We start from the raw sequence: 23,116 nt of genomic DNA on the forward strand, positions 1-23,116 counted from the left end.
AAAAAAAAAAAAAAAAAAAAAAAAAAAAAAAAAAAAGTCCTGGTTAGTGCAACAGCAATAAAAACTAAAAGGTACAAAACCTGAAAAGTAAAGAAAATATTCCTAATTGCAGGCAAGGTGATTATGAGTGTAGCAAATGCAGATGAATTAACAATAAGATTATGAATCTTTAGCCAGTTCTCAAGGTATAAAGTCAACATACAACCTAAAAATACAGAGAACAAACAGAATGGTTGCCAGACAGGAGGTGGGTTGAGAGCTGGCCAAAATGGGTGAAGAGGAGTGGGAGACACCAGCTTCCACTTATGGAATGAATTAAGTGATAGGAATAAAAGGTACAGCATAAGAATATTGTTGATGATACCGTAAGAGTGTTGTATGGTAACAAATGACAGCTACACTTGTGAGCATCATAGTGTACAAACTTGTCAAATCACTATGTTGTACACCTAAAACTAACCTAATATGCGTTGGCTATACTCAAATAAAAATTTTAGGTCAACATATAAAATCTTTTGTATGTCTATGTCCTAACAACAAACAAATGAAAAATGAAACTAAAAAACAATTCCATTTACAACTACATATAACAAAATATTTAATAACATATTTTAGAAAAGATATGCAGGCGCCTGGGTGGCTAAGTCCTTTGAGCGTCCGACTCTTGATTTCCACTCAAGTCATGATCTCATGGTTCATGGAATCAAGCCCTGCCTCAGGCTCTGTGCTGACAGCAGAGAACCTGCTTGGGATCCCCTATCTCTGCCCCTCCCTCTCTGTCTCTCAAAAATAAACATTAAAATTTTTTAAAACCATACATAAGACCTTCACCAAAGACTTTAAAACATGTTGAGAAAAACTAAAGACTTAAACAAATGGAAAGATGTGTCATGTTCAAGAATGTCAAAATGGGGAGCGCCTGGGTGGCTCAGTGGTTAAGCGTCCAACTTCAGCTCAGGTCATAATCTCACGGTTCATGGGTTCGAGCCCCGCATCAGGCTCTGTGCTGACAGCTCAGAGCCTGGAGCCTGCTTCTGATTCTGTGGCTCCTTCTCTCTCTGACCCTCCCCTGCTCACACTGTCTCTCTCTCTCTCTCTCAAAAAAATAAGAATGTCAGAATGTCACTTCTCCCCAGAGTAGTCTAGGAATTGAACACAAATTCAACCAATTCCAGCATAATCATAATTCTTTTTACAGAAACTTAATATAAAGCTATTCAGTAGTTCTCAACTGAGGGCAATGTAACCTCTCATGGGAACACGTAGCAATGTCTAGATGCATTTTTAGTTGCCATCCTTGGGAGAGTGCTGGACATCTAATAGTTAGAAGCCAGGGATACTATTAAATATCCTGTACTACATGAGTCAGCCCTATAACAATCTAGCCCAAAATTTTGATAATGCCAAGGTTGGGAAACTTTAATCTACAGTATTCAAGACAATGTGGTACTGACATCAGAACAGTCAAACAGATTAATGAAACAGAATACAGATCCCAGAAGATGACTCCCTACATCGCTAACAAAGGTGACAAAGCAATTTAATGTTGAAAAGTGTTTTCAACACAGAGTTCTAGAACAAGATATCCATATGTAAACACTGAACTATGATTCCTCACTTCATATACAAATATTAGTTCAAAATGGATCATAGACCTAAAAGGCTAAAATGATAAAGCCTATAGAAGGAAACATTTAAAAAAGTAGCTTCACGACCTAGCAAAACTATCTGAGAAAAGACTTAAGTAGCAGAATACTGCTTAAAAGAACTAAAAGACTCCTACAACTCAATGAAAACTCACAACATATGAATGAATCTCACGATTCATGAGTTTTAACTGCACATCAGGCTCTGTGCTGACAGCTCAGAGCCTGAAGCCTGCTTTGGATTATGTGTCTCTGGCTCTCTCTGCCCCTCCCCCACTCAAAATCTATGTGTATCTCTCTTAAAAATTTTTAAAAAAATAAGCATTAAAACATAGACAAAAATTTGAACAGATACTTCACAAAGGCAAACAAATGACTAATAAGCACATGAAAGGTGGTCAATACTAATATTCACTAAAGAAATATAAATGAAAACCAGAGTGAGAAATACAAATTAATTCCCCAAACTACAAACTCAAGAGTGAAAATAAGCAACTAGTGAGAATGCAGTCACCCAAACTCTGATGTATGTATTGCTGGTAGGGGGATAAAATGGTACAAAAAGCTTCAGCAGTTTCTTAGAAGTCAAGCATATACCTATACTATGACCAGTCATTTCACTCCTAGGTATTTACTCAACAGAAATAAAAACATACACCTCCAAAGGCCTCATATAAGAATGTTCTGCTTTATTCATAATAGCCAGTATGTCTGTCAACAAGCAAACTGTACTATATTCATACAACAGAGTATCACTCTGCAATAAAAAAAAAAATGGTGATTCATGCAATATTCTAGAATAATGTCAAAAATACTATGTATAGAAGTCATGCATAAATATATACGATGCCATATATACAAAATTCAAGATGAAGGCAAAAGTAATCTACAATTTAAAAGAAAGAGAAGAGCAGATGCCTGGGGGACATGAGTAAGGAGCATGGGGATTAATTGAAAAAGGTCGCTATGGACCTCTCTTGGGTGACAGTAACATTCAGTATCTTGAGAAAGGAGTGTTGTTACACTGATACAAACATTTGTCAAAAGTAAAGTTTTGTGCAATCTGTCAGTTTTATTTTTAAAACAAGTTAAAAAAATCTAGTGTGGAATGGGAGTTGAGAGAGATACTACTGAAAGAAGAAAATGGCAGAACATTGTTGAAACTGAGTGATGGGCACATGGGGGTTAATCATACTATTTTGTCTACTTTACAAGTGTTTGAAATTTTTCATAATTCAAGATTTAATTTTTTTAATTTTTTTTCATTTCTGAGAGAGAGACAGCATGAGCAGGGGAGGGTCAGAGAGAGAGGGAGAGACAGAATCTGAAGCAGGCTCCAGGCTCTGAGTTAGCTGTCAGCACAGAGCCTGACGCAGGGCTCGAAACCACGAAGGGTGAGATCATGACCTGGGCCAAAGTACACTTACCCAACTGAGCCACCCAGAGGTCCCTCATAATTCAAGATTTATAAAAAAACAGTCTCTTAATTCCCCATCAGTGGAGGAAGAGATTAGGTAATCACTATCCTACATGTGAATTAAAATCTCTTCAAGCAGTTTAAACTTTCTTTTATATACTGAACCCTGTCCTTGACATTTTCTTTATCTTATTCATCATAGTTAATAGCTCACCTTGCAATCTATTCATGTCTTCCCTATCTCATTTACTGTCTATAGGGAGAAAAGGATTGGAGAGTTAACATTTCTTTAGCCCCCACTACATGCCTGGGAGTATGCTATCCACTTTGAATATATTACCCAGTTCATATCCCAAAACTGAATTTAGTATCTAAAATTTTAATCTTATTTCTTTACTTATTACTCCTCTCCCTCATCAGAATATATGTTCAATGGCAACACAGATCTTGCCTTGTTCACTATTTCTTTAAATGTGACACAGAGGAGATACTCTAAATATGTGCAGATCAAAGAATTAAAGAATATAACATCCGAGCTCACAAATACTCAGTTTAGCTCTCTTTTTGGTGGTACAAATCACTGCCCATTCCAGTTATAGCCACCTTGTTTTGCCCTTAATTTTGTTATCTTTATCAGTTGCTGTTATATATTTGTTTCAAGTGGATATGTGTTTGAAAACTTCATTTTCCCTTTATTCAGTATAATCCTAAAAATATTTTAATGTATCATTTTATATTTCAGCAGATCTTTAAATGGTGTATAATTTTTTTAATGATGTGTGATTTCTATATATGCAGTGTTACTTTTTCTGCTCTTATTTATATGAATAAAGAAGAAAATCCTGACGCTTTGATAGTCTCAAATTCTGTTAACATCACCATAAGGCTTAAAAACCCTCATGAATATTGAGAATTGAGAGTTTCTTACAGACAGATAAATTGCAGTTAATAATAGACTTATAATAAAAATGATCAATTTTACTTCAAAAAAATTTATCTAGGGGCACCTGGGTGGCTCAGCCAGTTAAGCATCTGACTTCAGGTCAAGTCATGATCTCACAGTTTGTGAGTTTGAGCCCCGTGTTGAGCTTTGTCCCAATAGCTCAGAACCAGAAGCCTGCTTTGAATTCTGTGTCTCCCTCTCTCTCTGTACCTCCCCCACTCACTCATTCTCTCTCTCTCTCAAAAATAAATAAATATTTTAAAAAATGTTTTAGTTTATCTAACAAAACAAAGCATCTACATAAGCCTAAAATCAAATTGTTTGTGTCTGTTAGTGAAAAAAAGAAAATCTAGATTTGTTCTCAGAATGCATTCTTTAGTAAATATTTGGGACATGGTTTTTCTTAGATTATCTTAATATCTTAAAGTTCTACCTCAATTCTGAATAGCTTCTTGATTCTTAAATATCCTCAAAATATCCACAGGGTTAAAAAAGAGGGGGGAGAACAAACACTCTTAATGGTACTGTAAAATACAAAAATTGAGTGAAAAAGCTGCTAACAACAGCAAATCAGTTAAGACCAAGATTTGTCCTCATTAGTTAAGCAAAATACTCTACCCAAAAAGTTGGTAATTGCAGTGTTTCTTTGACTAGCTAAAAAAAAGAAAAAAAGAAAAAAAAAAACTTTTAAAAAGATTTTCTAAGACCCTAAGGGAGAAAGCAAGAGAGAAGTAAACATGAAGAAACAGAAATCACTCACGAAGAATGACATTATACATATAAAATTTTATTTAAAAAGAGTTCACAAATGTCTAACATTGTTTTTTTGTCACAGATTCAAATCCAAGCTCTTCCAGATGCTGCTTTATGTTTATAGATCATAAATAACTTTAAAAAAAAAATTTAATTCAAATGTACCAAATTCAGTAAAGGGCTTAAACTAAAAGTTTCAAAGTAAATACTCATTTAGAGACACCAGCAAATATATCTGACCTTTTCAAGTGGCTTTCCCAAAGAGTTTCCAATCAGTTTCCAGTCATTTAAGACTTCTTCAACTTTGGAAATAAACCTAGGAAGGAGGAAAAAAAACTTTCTAAACATGTAACAGCACTTTTTTTTTTCTAACTATTGTTATACAATTTCCTTAAAAAAGTATTTTAATTTTTTAATGGTTTTTTTTTTTAATTTGTTTCTGAGCGAGAGAGAGTGAGCGAGGGAGGGAGGGTCAGAGAGAGAGGGAGACACAGAATCTGAAACAGGCTCTAGGCTCTGAGCTAGCTGTCAGCACAGAGCCCATAGCGGGGCTCAAACCCACGAACCGTGAGATCATGACCTGAGCCGAAGTCAGACATTTAACCGACTGAGCCACCCAGGCGCCCCAAAAGTATTTTGTTTTAATTTATTCTGAGAGAGAGAAAAAGAGTGCACACATAGGAAAGAGGCAGAAAGGGAGAAAGAGAACATTAGGTAGGCTCCACACACAGTTCAGAGCCCAACATGGAGTTCAATCTCATGAACCATGAGATCATGACCTGAGCCAAAATCAAAAGTCAGACACAACCAACTGAGCCACCAAAACACCCTTAAAAAATATTTTTTATATTTCAACATTTTTATCAGAGGAGGCTCAATAAGTTTAGTATTATTAGTCTAATTCACAGATGTAAAATAAATGTGGAAATAATGCTGTATAACACAAGAATTCTTAAATTCTGGGGGCGCCTGGGTGGCTTAGTCGGTTAAGCGTCCGACTTTCGCTTAGGTCATGATCTCGCAGTTCGTGGGTTTGAGCCCCGCGTCGGGCTCTGTGCTGACTGCCAGCTCAGAGGCTGGAGCCTGTTTCAGTCTGTGACTCCCTCTCTCTCTGACCCTCCCCTGCTCATGCTGTCTCTCTCTCTCTCTCTCCTAGAAATAAATAAAAACATAAAAAAAAAAAAAAATTCTTAAATTCTGATTTTTTTTAATAAATTTTATTTACTCACAATCCCAAGATCAAGAATTGCAAGCTCTACTGACCAAGCCAGCCAGGCATTCCGAATTTTGACTCTTTTAAAGTCTACTGCTTATCAAACAAAGGCAATCTGCTTTTATAAAAGTTAAATTAAGACTTGATAAATCTCAGGGCAGCTGGGTGGCTCAGAAAATTGAGCATCCACCTCCTGATTTTGGCTCAGGTCATGATCCCAGGGTTGTGGGACTGAACCCCATGTCCAGCTCCATACTAGGCATGAAGTTTGCTTGGGATTCTCTCTCTCCCTCTCTCCTTTCATGCTCTTTCTCTCTAAATAAATTTTAAATTTTAAAAAAAGAATTAATAAATCTCTGTATTAGAATGTATATAATAAATTTGGAGCAGAAATAAAAACTGACAGAAGTGCCTGGGTGGCTCAGTTGGTTAAGTGACCAACTCTCAATTTCTGCTCAGGTCACAATCTCACAATTCAGGAGATAGAGCCCCACGTTGGGCTCTGAATTAACATCAGCACAGCCTGCTTAGGCTTCTCTTTCTCCCTCTCTCTGCCCCTCCCCCTCTCAGGTGCATGCTCGAGCACGCATTTGCACTCGCTCGCGCTCTCTCTCTCTCAAAATAAACATACATCAAAAAAAAAAAAGTAAAAACTAACAGACTAAAAGGATACTATTAAAGATAATTATGAAACTAATAATCTTTTCCCTACCCTCAAAATAACTAATCTATTTAACTTTTCCTTTGAGGATATTTAGGAAATGATTTGCCTCCCTCTTCCCTCAAAAAGAAAACATTCAGGAAATTTGCTCATTAAAATAAAACATGTTTTGGGGCACCAGGATGGCTCAGTCTGTTAAGTGTCTGGCTCTTGATTTTGGATCATGTCATGATTTCACTGTTCATGGGATCCGGTCCAGCATCATTCTCTGCACTGACAGTGCTGAGCCTGCTTGGGATTCTCTCTCTCTCTCAGCCACTGCCCCACTTGCGTTTTCTCTCTCTCTCTCTCTCAGTAAAAAACTTAAAAAAAAATAAAACTAAAAAAAAACAAAAAATAAACAAAACATGTTTTAAGGGACAGATAGCAAGAAACTACAGGTAGATTTGTCAGCTTTAAGGAATAACTGACAGATTTTAATAGTAATCACTATCTAATCTTTAAATCTACTGATGAAGCACACCTATTAAAAACAGAATGAATTTTGACTAATAACATGATCAATCAGGAAATTAAAAACTGTCAAATCTCAGTAGTATTGTTAAAAGACATTCTCAGAAGGCCTTTACTACTCTAAAAAGCTAACTTCTTATGTAAGTATGATGTAATCTAATAGCAAAATTGCTCCCCTAAAACACCTACATCATATTACTAGAGTACTACCGTTAATTCTAGTCAAAATATATTCAAAGCCATCAGGTTTTCTCCCTCAGTGACAGTATCAGTTAATATTTACATCTGTTGTAAGACAGTAATGATAGTAATGATAAATCAGAGTTTTTATGATTTAAATAAACCTTGTAATTAAATCCTCTTTAAATTTAAAGGCACTATTAATATACTAATTCACTACTGGTCGGTTCAGTCAAAAGGTTAATTATCAGTTTTGAAAATGAATGCTCTAGAAATAAGTTAAAGGTTTACAAAGAAAGGAAATAAAAATTATAAATGTATCCACATGTGAGCAAAAATTTGCAAGTGAAATGTACACTGGATATATAAAGGTAAAAAACTGGGAACTATCTAATTGTCCAAGTGCACAGGAAGTTGTAAATTAATGGTGTATCCACTGAATGGAACAGTATGCATCCATAATAAATCATGTTTGAAGACTATATGAAGAAATAAGAAAATGCTCATCTCATATATTAAACGAAAAAACTGAAGGTACAGAAATAAGTATGTTTTGATACAGAATATTTACAACCCATTCATAGATTAGAAGAAATTTTCTCAAAATAATAACAGTAGCTATCTCCTGGTTGGTAAAATTACAGGTTTCTTAGATTTTTCTTTTTTATTCTACTGTGAAGTATTATAAAAATCATTTAAAATAATATTGCTTTCGCAGTAAAAGGAACACATTAAAGTATTTATTTTATGAATTCTATCAGTTACTAGCTAAGAGAAAAAAATTGGACTCTACTGAAGTATGGAGATTTGACTAAAAAACTGAGTAACTATCCCTGAAAGCTCTCAAGACCTCAGTTGAAGAGTCATTTCCTCTGTCTGCTCATTCTGTTAGGTTCCTTTTTATATGCTCTCATAAAACCAGGTTTCTTTCCCTTCTCAGTTCTTATTTCAATTGTAATTACAGATTTATGTGTATTATAATTTGACTCATGTCTGTCTCTTCCATTAGACTGTAAGTTAAGAGCAGGAATTGCCTGTTTTTATTGATCACAGCCCTATGTTCTGCACTGTATTTGACACATGGGCACTCAATAATATTTCTGCAAAGGACAAATGATTAAAAAGTTAGAGGGTTCTTTTTTTTTTTAATGTTTACTTATCTTTGAGAGAGAGAGAGAGAGAGACAGCATGAGTGGGGGAGGGGCAAAGAGAAAGGAGAGAGACAGAATCGGAAGCCAACGCCAGGCTCTGAGTCGTCAGCAGAGAGCCCGATGCGGGGCTCAAACTCACCAATCCGGGGCTCAAACTCACCAACCGTGAGATTATGACCTGAGCTGAAGTCTGACGCTCAACCAACTGAGCGACCCAGACATCCCTAAAAGTTAGGGGGTTGTATTCAGTCCTCTGAACAAAGTGCCTATATGGCTCCTAACATACTAACAAGAACTTTCATTCACACATTAAACTCAAGGTTTAAAAGACTCCAAAGTCTTAACATTTTCCCATGAGTTGTAAAACACTACTTTAGCTCTAGAAACAAGAGTATAAAAGTCAAAAACCAAATTTCCTACTTGGTAGTAGTTCTCATAACCGTGTTAACAATTATTTCCATATAAGGAGATAATGGAGTTAATACTACACTTTAGGATATTTTAAATATTTAGGTAAGGAAATGCTTCATTTGATACTCTTGTTGCTTCTTCAACCCTACCCTCCAAGATTCAGATTATATTTTTCTAACTACCTTCAAGACATCAAGTTATTTCAAATTCAACAGATCTAAAACTGCACTCTTTCCACTTTGCCACTTTCTTCATTCTTTCAGGCAAGAAACTACAGCTGCATGTTTCTTTCTACTCTAACATTTCATCAAGTGTATCTATCTAAAAATCTTTGAAATATCTTACAGTCCTTCCACCAATCCTCTCCCTTTTCTGTCTCTAAATCACCAACCTAACTACTGATCAAAGTAAGTCACTAGCCTTCATTTTAAATGGTTCCTTCAAAGTGTGGTCTCCTGACCAGCAACATCAGCATCACCTGGGAACCTGCTAGAAATGCAAACTTTTAGGCCCACCCCACGCATGATCAGAAACCATGATTCTGAAAGTACCAAGTCCAGAGATTCCTTTACTTACTTATCTTTGGAGACTGTCCCATGACCTGCCTTATTTCAGTAATCTTATTTTCTTCCCTTGAATGGATATCCTTCACTCCAGTGAAGACCTCTTCATTAAGTCCCAAAGGTTCTTTTTCACCTGTCTCTGCCCATGCTAGTATCTTCTCATGCTGAACCAACCACTTCCCACTTTCAAGGCTAAGCTCATTTCCTATCTTTTCTATGAAAATATCTCCATTATATCATCTTTCTTTAAACTACTATTTTTATAGTTAATATCAGTTGGCTTACAATTTAACCATTTACTGTTTTAACACATGGATCAGGGTGCCTGGATGGCTCAGTCAGTTAAGCGTCTGACTCCGGCTCAGGTCATGATCTCACGGTCTGTGGAGTCCAGCCCGGTGTGGGAGTCTGTGCTGACACCTCAAGGCTGGAGCTTGCTTCAGATTCTCTCTCTCTTTCTCTCTCTAAAAATAAACAAATAAACCTAAAAAAAAAGAATCCCAGGGTGCACCTGGGTGGTTTAGTCGGTTAAGCAACTGACTTCAGATCAGGTCATGATCTCATGGTTCATGAGTTTGAGCCTCAGTCCGGCTTTGTGCTGACAGCTCTGAACCTGCTTGGGATTCTGTGTCTCCCTCTCTCTGTGCCCCTCCCCAGCCTCAAAAATAAAATAAATATTAAAAAAAAATTTTAAAAACTACCACATGGATCAAAGGTTTTGTTTTGTTCTTTTACATTAATATTAATAATCCTGGACACAGAATACCTGCTCAATACAGCCTTGCCAGTATGGTTATGTCTTACTGACTTTTCTGTTTTGGAGGGCACCACTAGTCAAACTATAATTCCAGGAGAGATCTTTTATATTTTACTACGTCATCTAAATGTCATAACATGTACAAATTTCCTCTCCAACCAGAAAGATTATAAAATGTTGCAACAAACTAAATATTGACCTGACACTCAGAAGGGTCTCTGTGACACAGACCAGAAAATTTCTCAAGGTAAGCTATCACTTCTCCACAAAGCGCGCTTTCACCTAAATTTCAATGTTCCAACAATTGCTCTCAGCTGTTCAGTGAGGTCGGCAACGCAAAGGAAGCCTGGGCACATCACCCACTGAAATGCAACAACATGAATCAAAGAGTTCCAAAGCCTTCTGCAGCCTGTCTTAAAAGGTTATTCGAAAAGACCAGATGGAGATGGTGGAGAGTGGCAGATGAACAGCCACCATCACTATGAAGGCCTCCTCCAGGAAAGGGTATGCGATACACACAGGAGGAAAAAAGCAGCTGCGAAGTGTACTGCTTATGATCACAAAATGTGTTAAACGGAAATGAAAACACGAATGGACGTGGTCGCCACGGGCATTGTTACTGCGTCTGGGCAACAACCAAAGTCTGAGGAAAGCGCTCCCAGGGTAAACAAAACTTTTTCTGAAAGCCGCATCTCAGGTGTTTGGCTGATGGGGGCGGGCCCGGGCCTGTCAGACGCGAAGAGGCTTACAGCTGCCTAGAGACCGCAGAGCTGGGGGGCTCGCGGGTCTTTGACCTCAGAAGTAGTATCACATGTGGTCTATGTTGGGGATAGGCAGGGAGACTCCAGGGCCCAAGGCACTGATAATCAATGATACGACTCACTCACCTTTCCCATTCCGAGGCAGTGGTGAAGTCTGTGATCTCAAAAACCTCGGACTCGGGCTACGGGAGAGGGAAGGAAAGAAAAACAGATTGAGCCCCGGGGCGCTGACACGGAAGAGCAAACTTACAGACAGGGATGGAAAGAGAGCAATCACCTCACCTCACTGTCGGCCGCCATCTTGAGGAGCGCCGGGAAGGGCGCTAGGCATGCCGGGAAGAAAGCCGGGGCTCTGTGGTAAGGGGAAGAGGAGGGCGGGGAGCAGGGGAGGGAGTGGGGCGGGGCCTGAGCGGGGCCTTGGCGCAGCACCGCCCCCTGGTAGTGAGTCCTGTCCGGAAGTCTTTTTTTTTTTTTTTTTTTTTACAAATAGTTTATTGTCAAATTAGTTTCCACATAACACTCAGTGCTCATCCCCAAAGTGCCCTCCTCCATGCCCATCCCCCCCTCCCCCCCACACCCATCAGTCCTCAGTTTTTGTCAGCATTCAAGAGTCTCTCATGGCTTGCCTCTCTCCCTTTCCCCCACCATTTCTGCCCTTCTTCTCCCCCTTGTTCCTCGGTCAAGTTCCTCCTAATCCTCCTATACGTGCAAACATATGATATTTGTCCTTCTCTGCCTTACTTATTTCGCTCAGCATAACACCCTCAAGGTCCATCCATGTTGCTACACATGGCCAGATTTCATTCTTTCTCATTGCCGTGTAGTATTCCATGGTATAGATAAACCACATCTTCTTGATCCATTCATCTGTTGATGGACACTTAGGCTCTTTTGTCCGGAAGTCTTTAAAGGCTGAAATCGTTTGATTTAGAACAAACAAAAAAGCTTTAAGTTGGAAATTTTCCTCTAGAGTAATGAATTCAAGAAGAGAACACAAGCAAAGAGGTAAGACAAGGTCCTAGATTCCTGTGGATAAAATTGTATTAAAAAACCTAGGGGCGCCTGGGTGGCTCAGTCAGTTAAGCATCCAACTTCAGCTCAGGTCATGATCTTGTAGTTCTCGAGTTTGAGCCCCATATTGGGCTCTGTGTTGACAACTCAGAGCCTGGAGCCTGCTTCAGATTCTGTATCTCCCTCTCTCTCTCTCTGCCCCTCCCCTACTCACTCTTTGTCTCTTGCTCTCTCGATTTCTCTCAAAAATAAACATTTAAAAATTAAAGAAAAACACTAAATCACATTGAATTGAATTTGTTTTCATGCAGTCTGTTTACTGATTGCAAGGCACAGAGCTAGGTGTTGTAATTTCCACCCTCCTCTACCTCCCTCACAGAATTTACACAATTTGGTTAAGTCATGAGATAAAATCGTTGTGCTATAGTTATCTGCTTTCTGGGAAGAGCAACATAGTGTTCAGTGAATACTTCTCTTTTTAAGCCATTAAGAAACAGAAGGGGTGGCAACTAGCAGTTGATAATTATAACTCATACATACTGAAGTATATATCATGAAATGATACCCTGTCTAGGATTTGCTTGAAAATAATGGGAGGGGGATGTGGATAGAGCTAGTAATAAAGCCAGATTAGCTATGAGTGGATAATAGTTTAAGCTAGCGGGCCGCCTGGGTGGCTCAGTCGGTTAAGCGTCCAACTTTGGCTCAGGTCATGATCTCACAGTTCGTGGGTTCGAGCCCTGCGTTGGGCTCTGTGCTGACAGCCAGCTCAGAGCCTGGAGCCTGCTTCAGATTCTGTGTCTCCTTCTCTCTCTGACCCTCCCCTGCTCACTCTCTCTCTCTCTGTGTCATGAATAAATTTTAAAAAATACATTAAAAAATAGTTTAAGCTAGTGATGGGTACATGGGTGTTTATGCTATTCTCTCTATTTCTGTTAGAGCTGATAATTTTCTTTCTTTTTAAAAAAATTTTAATGTTTTATTTATTTCTGAGACACAGAGAGAGACAGCGTGTGCAGGGGAGGGTCAGAGAGAGAGGGAGACACAGAATCTGAAGCAGGCTCCAGGCTCTGAGCTAGCTGTCAGCACAGAGCCCTGCATGGGGCTCGAATTCACGTGCTGTGAGATCATGACCTGAGCCAGTCGGACGTCCAACCGCCTGAGCCACCCAGGCACCCCTAGAACTGATAATTTTCATTATTAAAAGCTTAAAAAGATTAAACCTCATTTAATGAGTTCTGCAGCCTACAAGAAGGGAATTGGTGATAGAAGACCAAGAAGTTCAGCTTCAGCAATAAAAAATGTTAATCTTAAAATAAGTGTTAGATATATCAAATATTTGATGGTATAGATAGGACAGATGAGGAATCTAAGGTCAGAAGAATTTTAAGAGCAATAGGTATTGCTAGTGCCAAACCTTGAACCCCTGTCTTCTAATGTTCCTTCTAGTTTCTGTCTACCATACCAATGAGGGATTGTGAGTTACTACTGCAGCAGTCTTTCCCAAGAGGTCTCAACTTGCATCCTCCATTCATTTACAAGCATTTATTAAACACCTAACTATAAGCCAATCACTATGCTAGAATAGTAAGATGTATTGTAGATATGGTCCCTGACTTCAAGGAACTCAGTGTCTAGTAGGGAAACAGGAAGTTTGCTCCACAACAGAATGAAGAGGTGCTGCATATATCAGCATTAGTATTAGCAACACAAGGTCAATGGTAATCTTAACAAGAAGAATCTTGAATGAGAGCAGAAGGATAAGATGTCACAGCCAGGTTGGGGGTGGGGAAGGCTTCTAAACATGTCCAGAGGTTTGAAGGTAGGAAAGTCTGATCTGACCAATGAACCAAAAGTGAGCACCTCGAACACAGTGTTTGTGATGCAGTTGGAGACATAGGAATGGGCCAGATCACTCCAGGCCAAGACTGGACTTTATTTGAAGCACAACGAAAGTCACTGAAATTTTTAAGCAAGACACCAATGTGATCCAATTTACATTTTGCCAAAGTCTAGATGCTATATGAATAGATGGGAGGGTAGTGTTTGCAAAAAGAAGTAGGGACAGCTGGTGACTATTAATGCATCCAGTGAGAGATAATGGTGTGAAGGTTTGGACTAGGGTGGTCAGCACACATGGTGACTTATTTGATATGCATTTTGGAGATATGATAGATAGGACTTGATGATGGATTAAAAGTAGAGAGAAGGGAGGGATGCCTGAATGGCTCAGTCAGTTGAGCATCTGACTTCAGCTCAGGTCATGATCTCACAGTCGGTGAGTTTGAGCCCTGAGTCAGGCTCTGTGCTGACAGCTCGGAGCCCGGAGCCTGCTTTGGATTCTGTGTATCCCTCTCTGCCCCTCCCCCACTCTCACTTGCTCTGTCTCTCTCTCCCTCTCTCAAAAATAAATAAACATTAAAAATTTAACAAAAATAAAAGTAGAGATAAGGGAAGGGAAGGAATCAAAGATAATTTTCAGGTTTCTGGCCTAAACAAATGTGTCAGGATGATGCCGTTTCCTGAGATGTGCAAGACTGGATAGATCAAGGGAACCAGCATTTGGTTTGGGAAGTGGGAAGTGTGACAGGTTTGTAAGATACTCAAGGAGACTTGTAAAGGAAAAAATTGGGTGTAAGACTAGGACCCAGAGGCAAGACCTGGGGGTGAAGCTATGAATTTGGGTGGATTTTAATTCAGAAGAACAGATGAGGTGATTTAAGAAAATAATACAGAAAGAGAAGAAAAGGAGCCTCGGCTTAAGACCTGAAAACATTTTATATTTAGAGGATGGATAAAGGAAAAGTATCCAGTGAAACAGGGAGAAAAGTAATGGCTGGAGCAAGAGGAAAGCAAGGAACGAGGATGGCACAGAACCCAAGAGAAGAGTATGTTTCCAGATAGTAAATACTGACTCCTGAAAAGCAAATGAGAGGGAGATAGGGCCAAGGGTGATCAATTATTACTGTTTCTTGGGGTTTTCCTTTGTCTTTAAGGCAGAGGAGAGCAGATATGTTTGTGTCTGATGGTAATCTTAGAGAAGTCCTGCTTCAGGAGGTACCCCCCTCTGTCCCCCACCCACCCACCCCGCCCCCACCCCCCGCCACACACACACACACACACACACACACACACACACACACACAAGTAGCACTTCCTGGAGTCATGTGCAGCAAAGTGGAATTCAGAGCATGAATACCACGAGTGAAGGAAGGATATGTAGTTAGGTTGGCTTTTTTTGAGAAGGAAAAGAAGGGAAGAAAAAATGGGTAGGGACACAGACATTGGGAGATGTGTACATACCAAAGGAGAAGAGTTACTTGTCCACTTCTCTTTTGAAGATTCCCACAAACTGAAATAAACCTGTAGTTTTTAAGGTCAGACATATCCATGTTCAGCCATTTACTAACTACAATAGATGACTGGGGGAAAATTACTTAACTCCTCTAATTCCAGTGCCTTCATTAGTAAAATAGGACTTCTAAGACCTCTTGTTGCAAAAGACTATGGCAAAGATTAAGTTCTGTGTACCTGTGTAAAATGGTTAGCACAGTGTCCTGGCATGTAGTAGGTGATCAACTGTGGTGGTAGCGTTTATAATGAATGTACCATGAAAACCAAAAAGTGCTACTCCCATGTAAAGCATTACTTTGTTTTTCCTCTCTGCTTATCCATGAAGAAGTTTTAGTGCATACCCATCTTAGAAACTGTGTGAAACAGCATTCTCGAGTTGCTAGGTAAAGTTTTCTTCCAAGATATTTTTGGCTTCTTGTCTTCTCCCTGGAGAAACTTTTAAAATAAGTTATTTGCTAAAGCAAAGTGTGAAACCAGGATGCTAATGATGTAAAGTACCCAGGGGAGACACACTTTTATTAGATTTTCACTGGTTCACAAGGCAGAAAAGATTTTGTTTCTTCGATATTAAGAGCTCTTTTGCTATAGGTCCAAAGGCAAGAGTTTCTCTGTTGCAAGCACATTTCCTCCCTGGCATAATTTTCAGTTATTTCAAGGTGTTAACCAATAATAGCCAGGGGGAGAATTTTGACGCATAGGCAATTTAAGGGATTAGATGCCTGGAAAAAAAAAATCACCGTTGGCTTAGTCCTCAGAGGAATTGTGGGGGCATAACAGTTTAATTAGGTCTTAGTGAGACAGCAAACATTGCAAGAGGAGAAAGAGCAGTGGGATTACACCATCCTCATCTACCTGGATGCCTCTGTGCAGGGGCAACTACAATAGAAGGTACACCTGGAAGACAAGTACCTGCTATGAAAATAAGAAACCCTTAAGAGAGAAATCTCTAAAGCAAAATTCTCAGACAGCATTTGTTTTCATTCATTCAGTAATATTTATCAAATCATAGCACTGTGATCAATCCCACGGGGGTATTCAAAGAACAATCCCTGCGGGGCGCCTGGGTGGCTTAGTCGGTTAAGCGTTCGACTTTCGCTTAGGTCATGATCTCGCGGTTCGTGGGTTCGGGCCCCGCGTCAGGCTCTGTGCTGACTGCCAGCTCAGAGCCTGGAGCCTGTTTCAATCTGTGACTCCCTCTATCTCTGACCCTCCCCTGCTCACGCTGTCTCTCTCTCTCTCTCCTAGAAATACAGAAAACATTAAAAAAAAAAAAAAACAAAGAACAATCCCTGCCCTCAAGGTGCTCACAGTCTGAGATAGGACATAAATATAATATAGTTTAGAAAGGGATGCATGATGGCTAATCCAACTTTTTAAAACTCTTTTTTAAATCAGTGGTAGAAGAATATCCAAATTACCTTTCAGAACACACACACAATATTTTCTTTTTTTTTTTTAGTGTTTATTTTTGAGAGAGCGCAAGCAAAGGAGAGACAGAGGATCTAAAAGGGGCTCTGTGCTGAGAGCAGAGAGCCCGCTGTGAGAATTGAACTCACAAACCATGAGATAATGACCTGAGCTGGAGTCCAGCGCTTCATCATCTAAGCCACCCAGGTGCCTCACACAATATTTTACATTCTAAACAAGTGCTCCACTGTTTCTTGAACTAGAAAGAGGTACAGTCACCAAGGCAAGGAATCTCTGGAGAACTTTAAGAGAAGCAATTAAACTCCACTCTTTCCTTCTTAGGGAGACTGAACTCTTTTAACCACAGATGATTATTAATAAAGGCAAAATGTTAGGTCTAATCCTGACCTTCTTTTGTATCATGCTGTTTGTTCTAAGTCTCATTAACTACTTCTACATTAATAGTATCTTCAATTGCTTGCTGATCTGCTGAGATCCATTTTATTTATTTTTTTTTAATTTATTTATTTTGAGAGGGAATGAGAGAGAGAGAACATGGCGGGGAATGGGGGGACAGAGAGAAAGAATCCCAAGCAGGCTCCACACAGTCAGCACAGAGCCCAACCCGGGGCTCAGACTCACAAACTCTGAGATTATGACCTAAGCTGAAATCAAGAGCTGGACGCTTTACCAACTGTGCCACACAGGCGTCACTGCTCAGATCCCTTTTAACATTCACTTCAGCCTAGTTTCTAACTAAGCTACATGGGCTAATTTCCATCTCATCTGCATCTGTTATTTTGCTGCAGATAATCTCCTATTTTCCATTTATCTCTATTCTTTGCATTGGCCCATTTATGTACTGCAATATACTGCCTGGTAGCAGATCCTTAAATCACTATTTGTCACCTAAGGGAGACCTAGGAATCATATTTGAATTTAAATTGTTCAAGTGTTATACAAGTAATGGGAATGTCTTTTCATAAAAAAGTTCAAATCACATGCTTAAAATAAATGGCCTCCTTGACTGTCTTTTCAATTCCATATCTTCCAGATAAAATCAGTCATAGTAGTTATGCATGAGTCCTTTCAGACCTCTTCTATGTTTTACATACATACTTGTATATATAAAATATATATTTTTACCATTTTTAATCAATTTTTTGCACAAACAATAATATCTAGTACTTAATATGCACCAAGTGTTCTTCTAAGTGTTTTATTCATGTTTAACTCATTTCATTTTTTTTTAATGTTTTATTTATTTTTAGGAGAGAGAGAGAGAGAGACAGCGTGAGCAGGGGAGGGTCAGAGAGAGAGGGAGTCACAGACTGAAACAGGCTCCAGCCTCTGAACTGGCAGTCAGCACAGAGCCCGACGCGGGGCTCGAACCCACGAACCATGAGATCATGGCCCAAGCGAAAGTCGGACACTTAACCGACTAAGCCACCCAGGCGCCCCAACTCATTTCATTCTTACAATTGCCCTATGAGGTAGATAATGTTCTTATTGTACACCCTTACTTTACAGATGAGGAAACAGATTGAAAGAGCATTGGTAACTTGCCCAAGCTGTACGCCTACTAGATGGTCAGGCTGGCTCCTGAGTATGTGCTCTGACCCGCATCATGCAAGTATCATGCTCTTATGTATGCATTATCTGGCAATCTGCTCCTCTTCTTTGTTTTTTTTTCCTAAACTATATGACTTGGATCCCATTTAGGACATTCTATAAAGCTCTTTCCTTCTTTTTTTAATGTGCTGCACAGCATTCCAGAATTCAAAGTATAGATGTACTACTTTTTATTTAATTGTCTTCTGTGACTTGACATGTAAACAATCTACTATTTAAAACTATTAATAACATCCTTACGGGTGCCTGGGTGGTTCATTCGGTTGAGCATCTGACTCTTGATTCTGGCTCAGGTCATGATCCCAGGGTTGTGTGATCGAACCCCATGTTGGGCTCTGTGCTGAGCATGGAGTCTGCTTGAGATTCTCTCTCTTTGTCTCTGTCTCTCCCTCCCTCCCTCTGACCATCTCTCCCAAAATAAAAAATAATAATAACAATTAAAAAATAGCATCCTTAGATGGATGAGAAGTATGTGGGGACTCATTATACTATACTTTTTACTTTGCATGTTTGAAATTTTCCAAAATAATTTTTCTAAAAAAGTTTTCTGAAAAACTACTAGGGTAAAATCTCATTATACTTAAATCTTTGTGATCACATGTTGGAATACACCCTGGAGCAATGCTTTAGGGTAATAAAGGGGCACCTGGGTGGCTCAGTCATTTAAGCATCTGACCTTGGCTCAGGCCGTGATCTCATAGTTTGTGAATTCAAGCCCTGCATTGGGCTCTGTGCTGATAGCTCAGAACCTGGAGCCTGCTTCGGTTTCTGTGTCTCCCTTCCCTTTCTGTCCTTTCTGTCCTTCCCCTGCCCTGCTTGCTCTGTCTCTTAAAAAAATGAATAAATGTTTAAAAAAATTTTTTAAGATAATAGTATCAGATTGCAATATCCAAAGTGTTACAAATTTACATACCTTCTAATAATATATAAGGGTAGCCATTTTTTCACACATTTAATATTATAATAACCCTTTTAAATTTTTGTCAGTATGCTAAACAAAACATGGTTTGATAAACATTTTCCTGATCCCTGGTGAGGTTAGCCAGTTTTATATGTGTTTCTTGGCCATTTGTATTCCTATCCCATAAAGAATAATTTCACATCTTTCACTTGTTTTTCTGTGGTCATTTATCTTTTATGCCATTGATTTAGGTTATGTCACCATCATGTTTTTCCCTAACCCATTTTAATACTCTTTTATCATTTCTCTCTGCACATCTTCTTCAACTAATTTTCATTCCTGCAGTCAGGAGGATCTTCCTAAAATACCGATATGATCATGTCTCTCCATGAATAAAATCTTTTAATGTCTCCCAGTTCAGCTGGAAATAGTCCCACTTCCCCTCCGCCCCACCCCTACCATCCCCCTCAGCCCCTGCCATGTGTTCTGCTTTCCAAACAACACATATGCCAAACAAGATTTTCAACGTTTCGTGCTTTTGTCTTTTCCCCTGGACATACTGTTGTTTAGTTTATCCTGCAGTATCATTCCATCTTTGATTTACCTGGTGAACTGTTTGTCCTTCAAATTCAGCTCAGGTATTTTTTTTTTTTCTTAAATAGTTTATCATCAAGTTGGTTTGCATATAACACCCAGTGTTCATCCCAACAATCAGATAATTTTTTGAAGGCTCCCTATGCCCCTCTGTTATGGGCTGAACTGTGTTCCCCAAAATTCATATGCTGAAACCCTAATCCCTAGCACTTCCACACGTGACTATATTTGGAGTTAAGACTCATGATTAAGATGGAACCATTAGGGTGGCCCTTAATCTAATCATATCGGTGTTCTTATTAAAAAAAGAGAGAGAGAGAGAGAGAGATTAGGCCATGTGGAGAGGCATCATGGGTGCCTGTGTGCAGAGAAAAGACCATCTGAGAACAGTAAGAATCAGCCACCGGTAAGCCAAGGAGAGGAGCCTCAGGATATACTAAATCTGCAAACACTTTGATCTTGGGTTTTTTAGCCTGTAGGACTGTAAGAACTGTTGCTTAAGCCACCAAGTCTGTGGTATTTTGTTATTGAAGGCCTAACAAACTAATTAATATACCCAGCCCTTCTGACTCAGAAAGTTAGATGCTCCCCTTCCATGCTTCCCTAGAGCCTAATACACAGCTCTGTGGTGGCCTTGTCTCCTAATACAATATAGGAATCTCCCCTTATCCTCAGTCTTGCTTCCCCAGTTTCAGTTCCCCAAAGTCAACCACCCACAAGAAACAGATGATCCTCCTGACAGATTGTCAGCAGGTCACAGTAGCCTAATGCTACATCACAATGCCTCTGTCATTCACCTACTTCACCTCATCACGTAGACATTTGATCATCTCACAGCATCACAAGAAGAGTAAACACAGGACAATACATTTTCTGACAGAAATACCATGTTCATATAACTTTTATTACAGTATCATGTCATAATTGTTCTATTTTCTTAGTAATTATTGTTACTGATCTCTTACTGTGCCTAAGTTACAATTAAACTTTATTATAGATATGCATGTATGTATAGGAAAAAATATATAGAGAATCTGATACGATATGAAGTTTCAGGCATCTACTGAGGGTCTTGAAGCATATCTGCTGACCATAAGGGGCAACTACTGGATTGCCCTTGTTTTGCATGCTTATCTTGCCACTATTTCTGAAAACTTATGTTTCTTGAGAAAAACATGATTTGAATGAATGACTGTTTTTCAAAATGAGAGACAAGAGGAGGATTACTCTTTTAGGAACCAACACAAAGATTCATGGATTGCAGACCAGCCTAAGCCCAAAGATAACCTGAAGAAATCCTAAACATGAGAAAGTACAGTACTTATAACTTTCTCTTGACAAAAAAGCTAAGAAAGAGTACCATTGCTGCTGGCAGCAGAAAAAGGAAGGTCGTAAAAAGAAAACAAAGTAGGGACACTGGGGTGGCTCTGTCAGTTGAGCATCTGACTCTTGATTTCAGCTCAGGTCAGAATCCCAAAGTCATGAGATCGAGCCCTGCACTGGGCTCTGTGCAGAGCATGGAGCTTGCTTGGGATTCTCTCTTTCTCTCCCTCTCTGCCCTTCTCCCCCAACTCTCTTTCTGTTTCTAAAAGAAAAAAATAAAAGAAAAAAAAAAGTAGACAGTGAAACAGAGTAACAGCCTGCATGTGCTTGGATTAGTGTTAAAGTGGTCCAGGCTGAATGGGTGATGAAAGAGTGTGTGTAAACCTAGCAATTTCTGAGTGGTCTTTTACCTGGAAGTGTTCACTCACTTGAGAAGTCTGTGAGTCAGTGAATTTGGTGTGTGTGTGTGTGTGTGTGTGTTGCATATAGTTGTGCATAGTCAGTGGTAAATATTTAAACATTGCAGTCAGGCTGCTTTGCTTCAGTCCCTAGTGCCACCATTTATTAGCTTAAATTTCTTCTAAGCCCCAAGGTTCTCTTGTGTAACATGGGGAATGATGGTGATTATAGAATCAACTCCTTGGAGCTGTTGTAGGGGTTAAATGACATCATTCACGTAAAGGACTAACCTAGTAAGCATTTAAAAAATTTTTTTTTAGAGTTTATTCATTTTTGAGACAGAGAGAGGCAGAGCATGAGTTAGGGAGGGGCAGAGAGAGAGGGAAACAGAATCCGAAGCAGACTCCAGGCTCCAAGCCATCAGCACAGAGCCTGACGCGGGGCTCTAACTCACAGACTACGAGATCCTGACCTGAGCTGAAGTTGGACACTTAACCAACTGAGCCATCCAGGCGTCCCTAACCTAGTAAGCATTTAGTAAATGTTAGCTATTGTTATGATAAATTATTTTTGCACCCTCTTCAGCTGAACATATATAACAAGTACATCTGTAGAAGAAAACCTCCTGCATCCTCCAGTAAGTTGCATAAAAAAATCTAGCAGCACACAAATGGCAGATGACCCTATGTTTTACAGCGCCCTGAGTCTACTTCCTCTTGAGTGTTTTTGTAGTCCACAATTTAAAGTCTCTTTCAGCTGGATTTATTAGCGTTTATGACTCAGACAAAAATGCAGTCCATTAATGAAGACGTTGTTTGGGAATATCACAAGTCTAGACAATAAATTTGTTCTGATGTCAAGAATTTCCATTCACTGATGCTTTTTCAAACATGACTCAAAGAATGCAACCGGTTTGGGGGTAACCTGTTGGCTTCTCTCATGCTGAAATTTATATTCAGATTTGGAAAGGCATCCTTCTAGCACAGTATGGCAATCACCAAGGTATGATTTTTCTGGAGAAAATTTCATTGGATAAGATGATAATGACAATTGTGCCAACCTAGGAGGACACTAGCATTCGACTCTTAAGCACTTACATGGCAGGATTGAAGAGTGTACAATGCTTGTTTTCCTTCCTGGACGAGATTGTCCTGCCTTCAATTCTCAAAGCTAAATGCACAGTGGATGGTTGCCTGGGTGACAGCCTGTAAACTAAGCAGTCTCTGCAGCTAACTGAAGGCTTTGTGCACACAGAACCAGCTTTAATTTTTTTTAAAGTACTTTGAGCCGTGCGACAGTGGAAAATAATCAAAGAAAAAAAATCTCTATCTGTGCTGCTTTCAAATGGATCCCTCACTGAAGTGTGGGTTGACAGCTGTCCCAGAAATCAGTGCCGCCAAAAATTAAGATGATGTGGATTGTTGTTTTTCTCCATCTTTCTTCAACTGTGTATCAGCTCCCACAGCAAAACACGACATAGGTAAGCCAAATCTCCACTTTTCAGCCCACTTTAGGTAATGCCATAT

The 23,116-nt window shown here is 39.3% G+C and overlaps 1 protein-coding gene across 3 annotated transcripts in view; it reads right to left on the reverse strand.

Moving 5' to 3' along the window:
- Nucleotides 1–11,306, reverse strand: part of RAB3GAP1 (RAB3 GTPase activating protein catalytic subunit 1) — a 115,177-nt gene extending 103,871 nt beyond the window's left edge. For all 3 annotated transcript variants that reach the window (XM_039229944.1, XM_039229943.1, XM_039229945.1), the window contains exons 1-3: nt 11,252–11,306; nt 11,096–11,151; nt 5,000–5,075 (exon numbers count right to left, since the gene is read on the reverse strand). In XM_039229944.1, coding sequence (XP_039085875.1) covers nt 5,000–5,075; nt 11,096–11,151; nt 11,252–11,269 — 150 coding nt within the window. In that variant the 5' untranslated portion in view covers nt 11,270–11,306. The remainder of the gene's footprint in view (nt 1–4,999; nt 5,076–11,095; nt 11,152–11,251) is intronic.
- Between the last annotated feature and the right edge of the window lie 11,810 nt (nt 11,307–23,116).

This window comes from Hyaena hyaena, unplaced genomic scaffold (assembly GCF_003009895.1).
Source record: "Hyaena hyaena isolate Hyena2069 unplaced genomic scaffold, ASM300989v1 scaffold_41, whole genome shotgun sequence".
NCBI classification, from domain to species: Eukaryota; Metazoa; Chordata; class Mammalia; order Carnivora; family Hyaenidae; genus Hyaena; species Hyaena hyaena.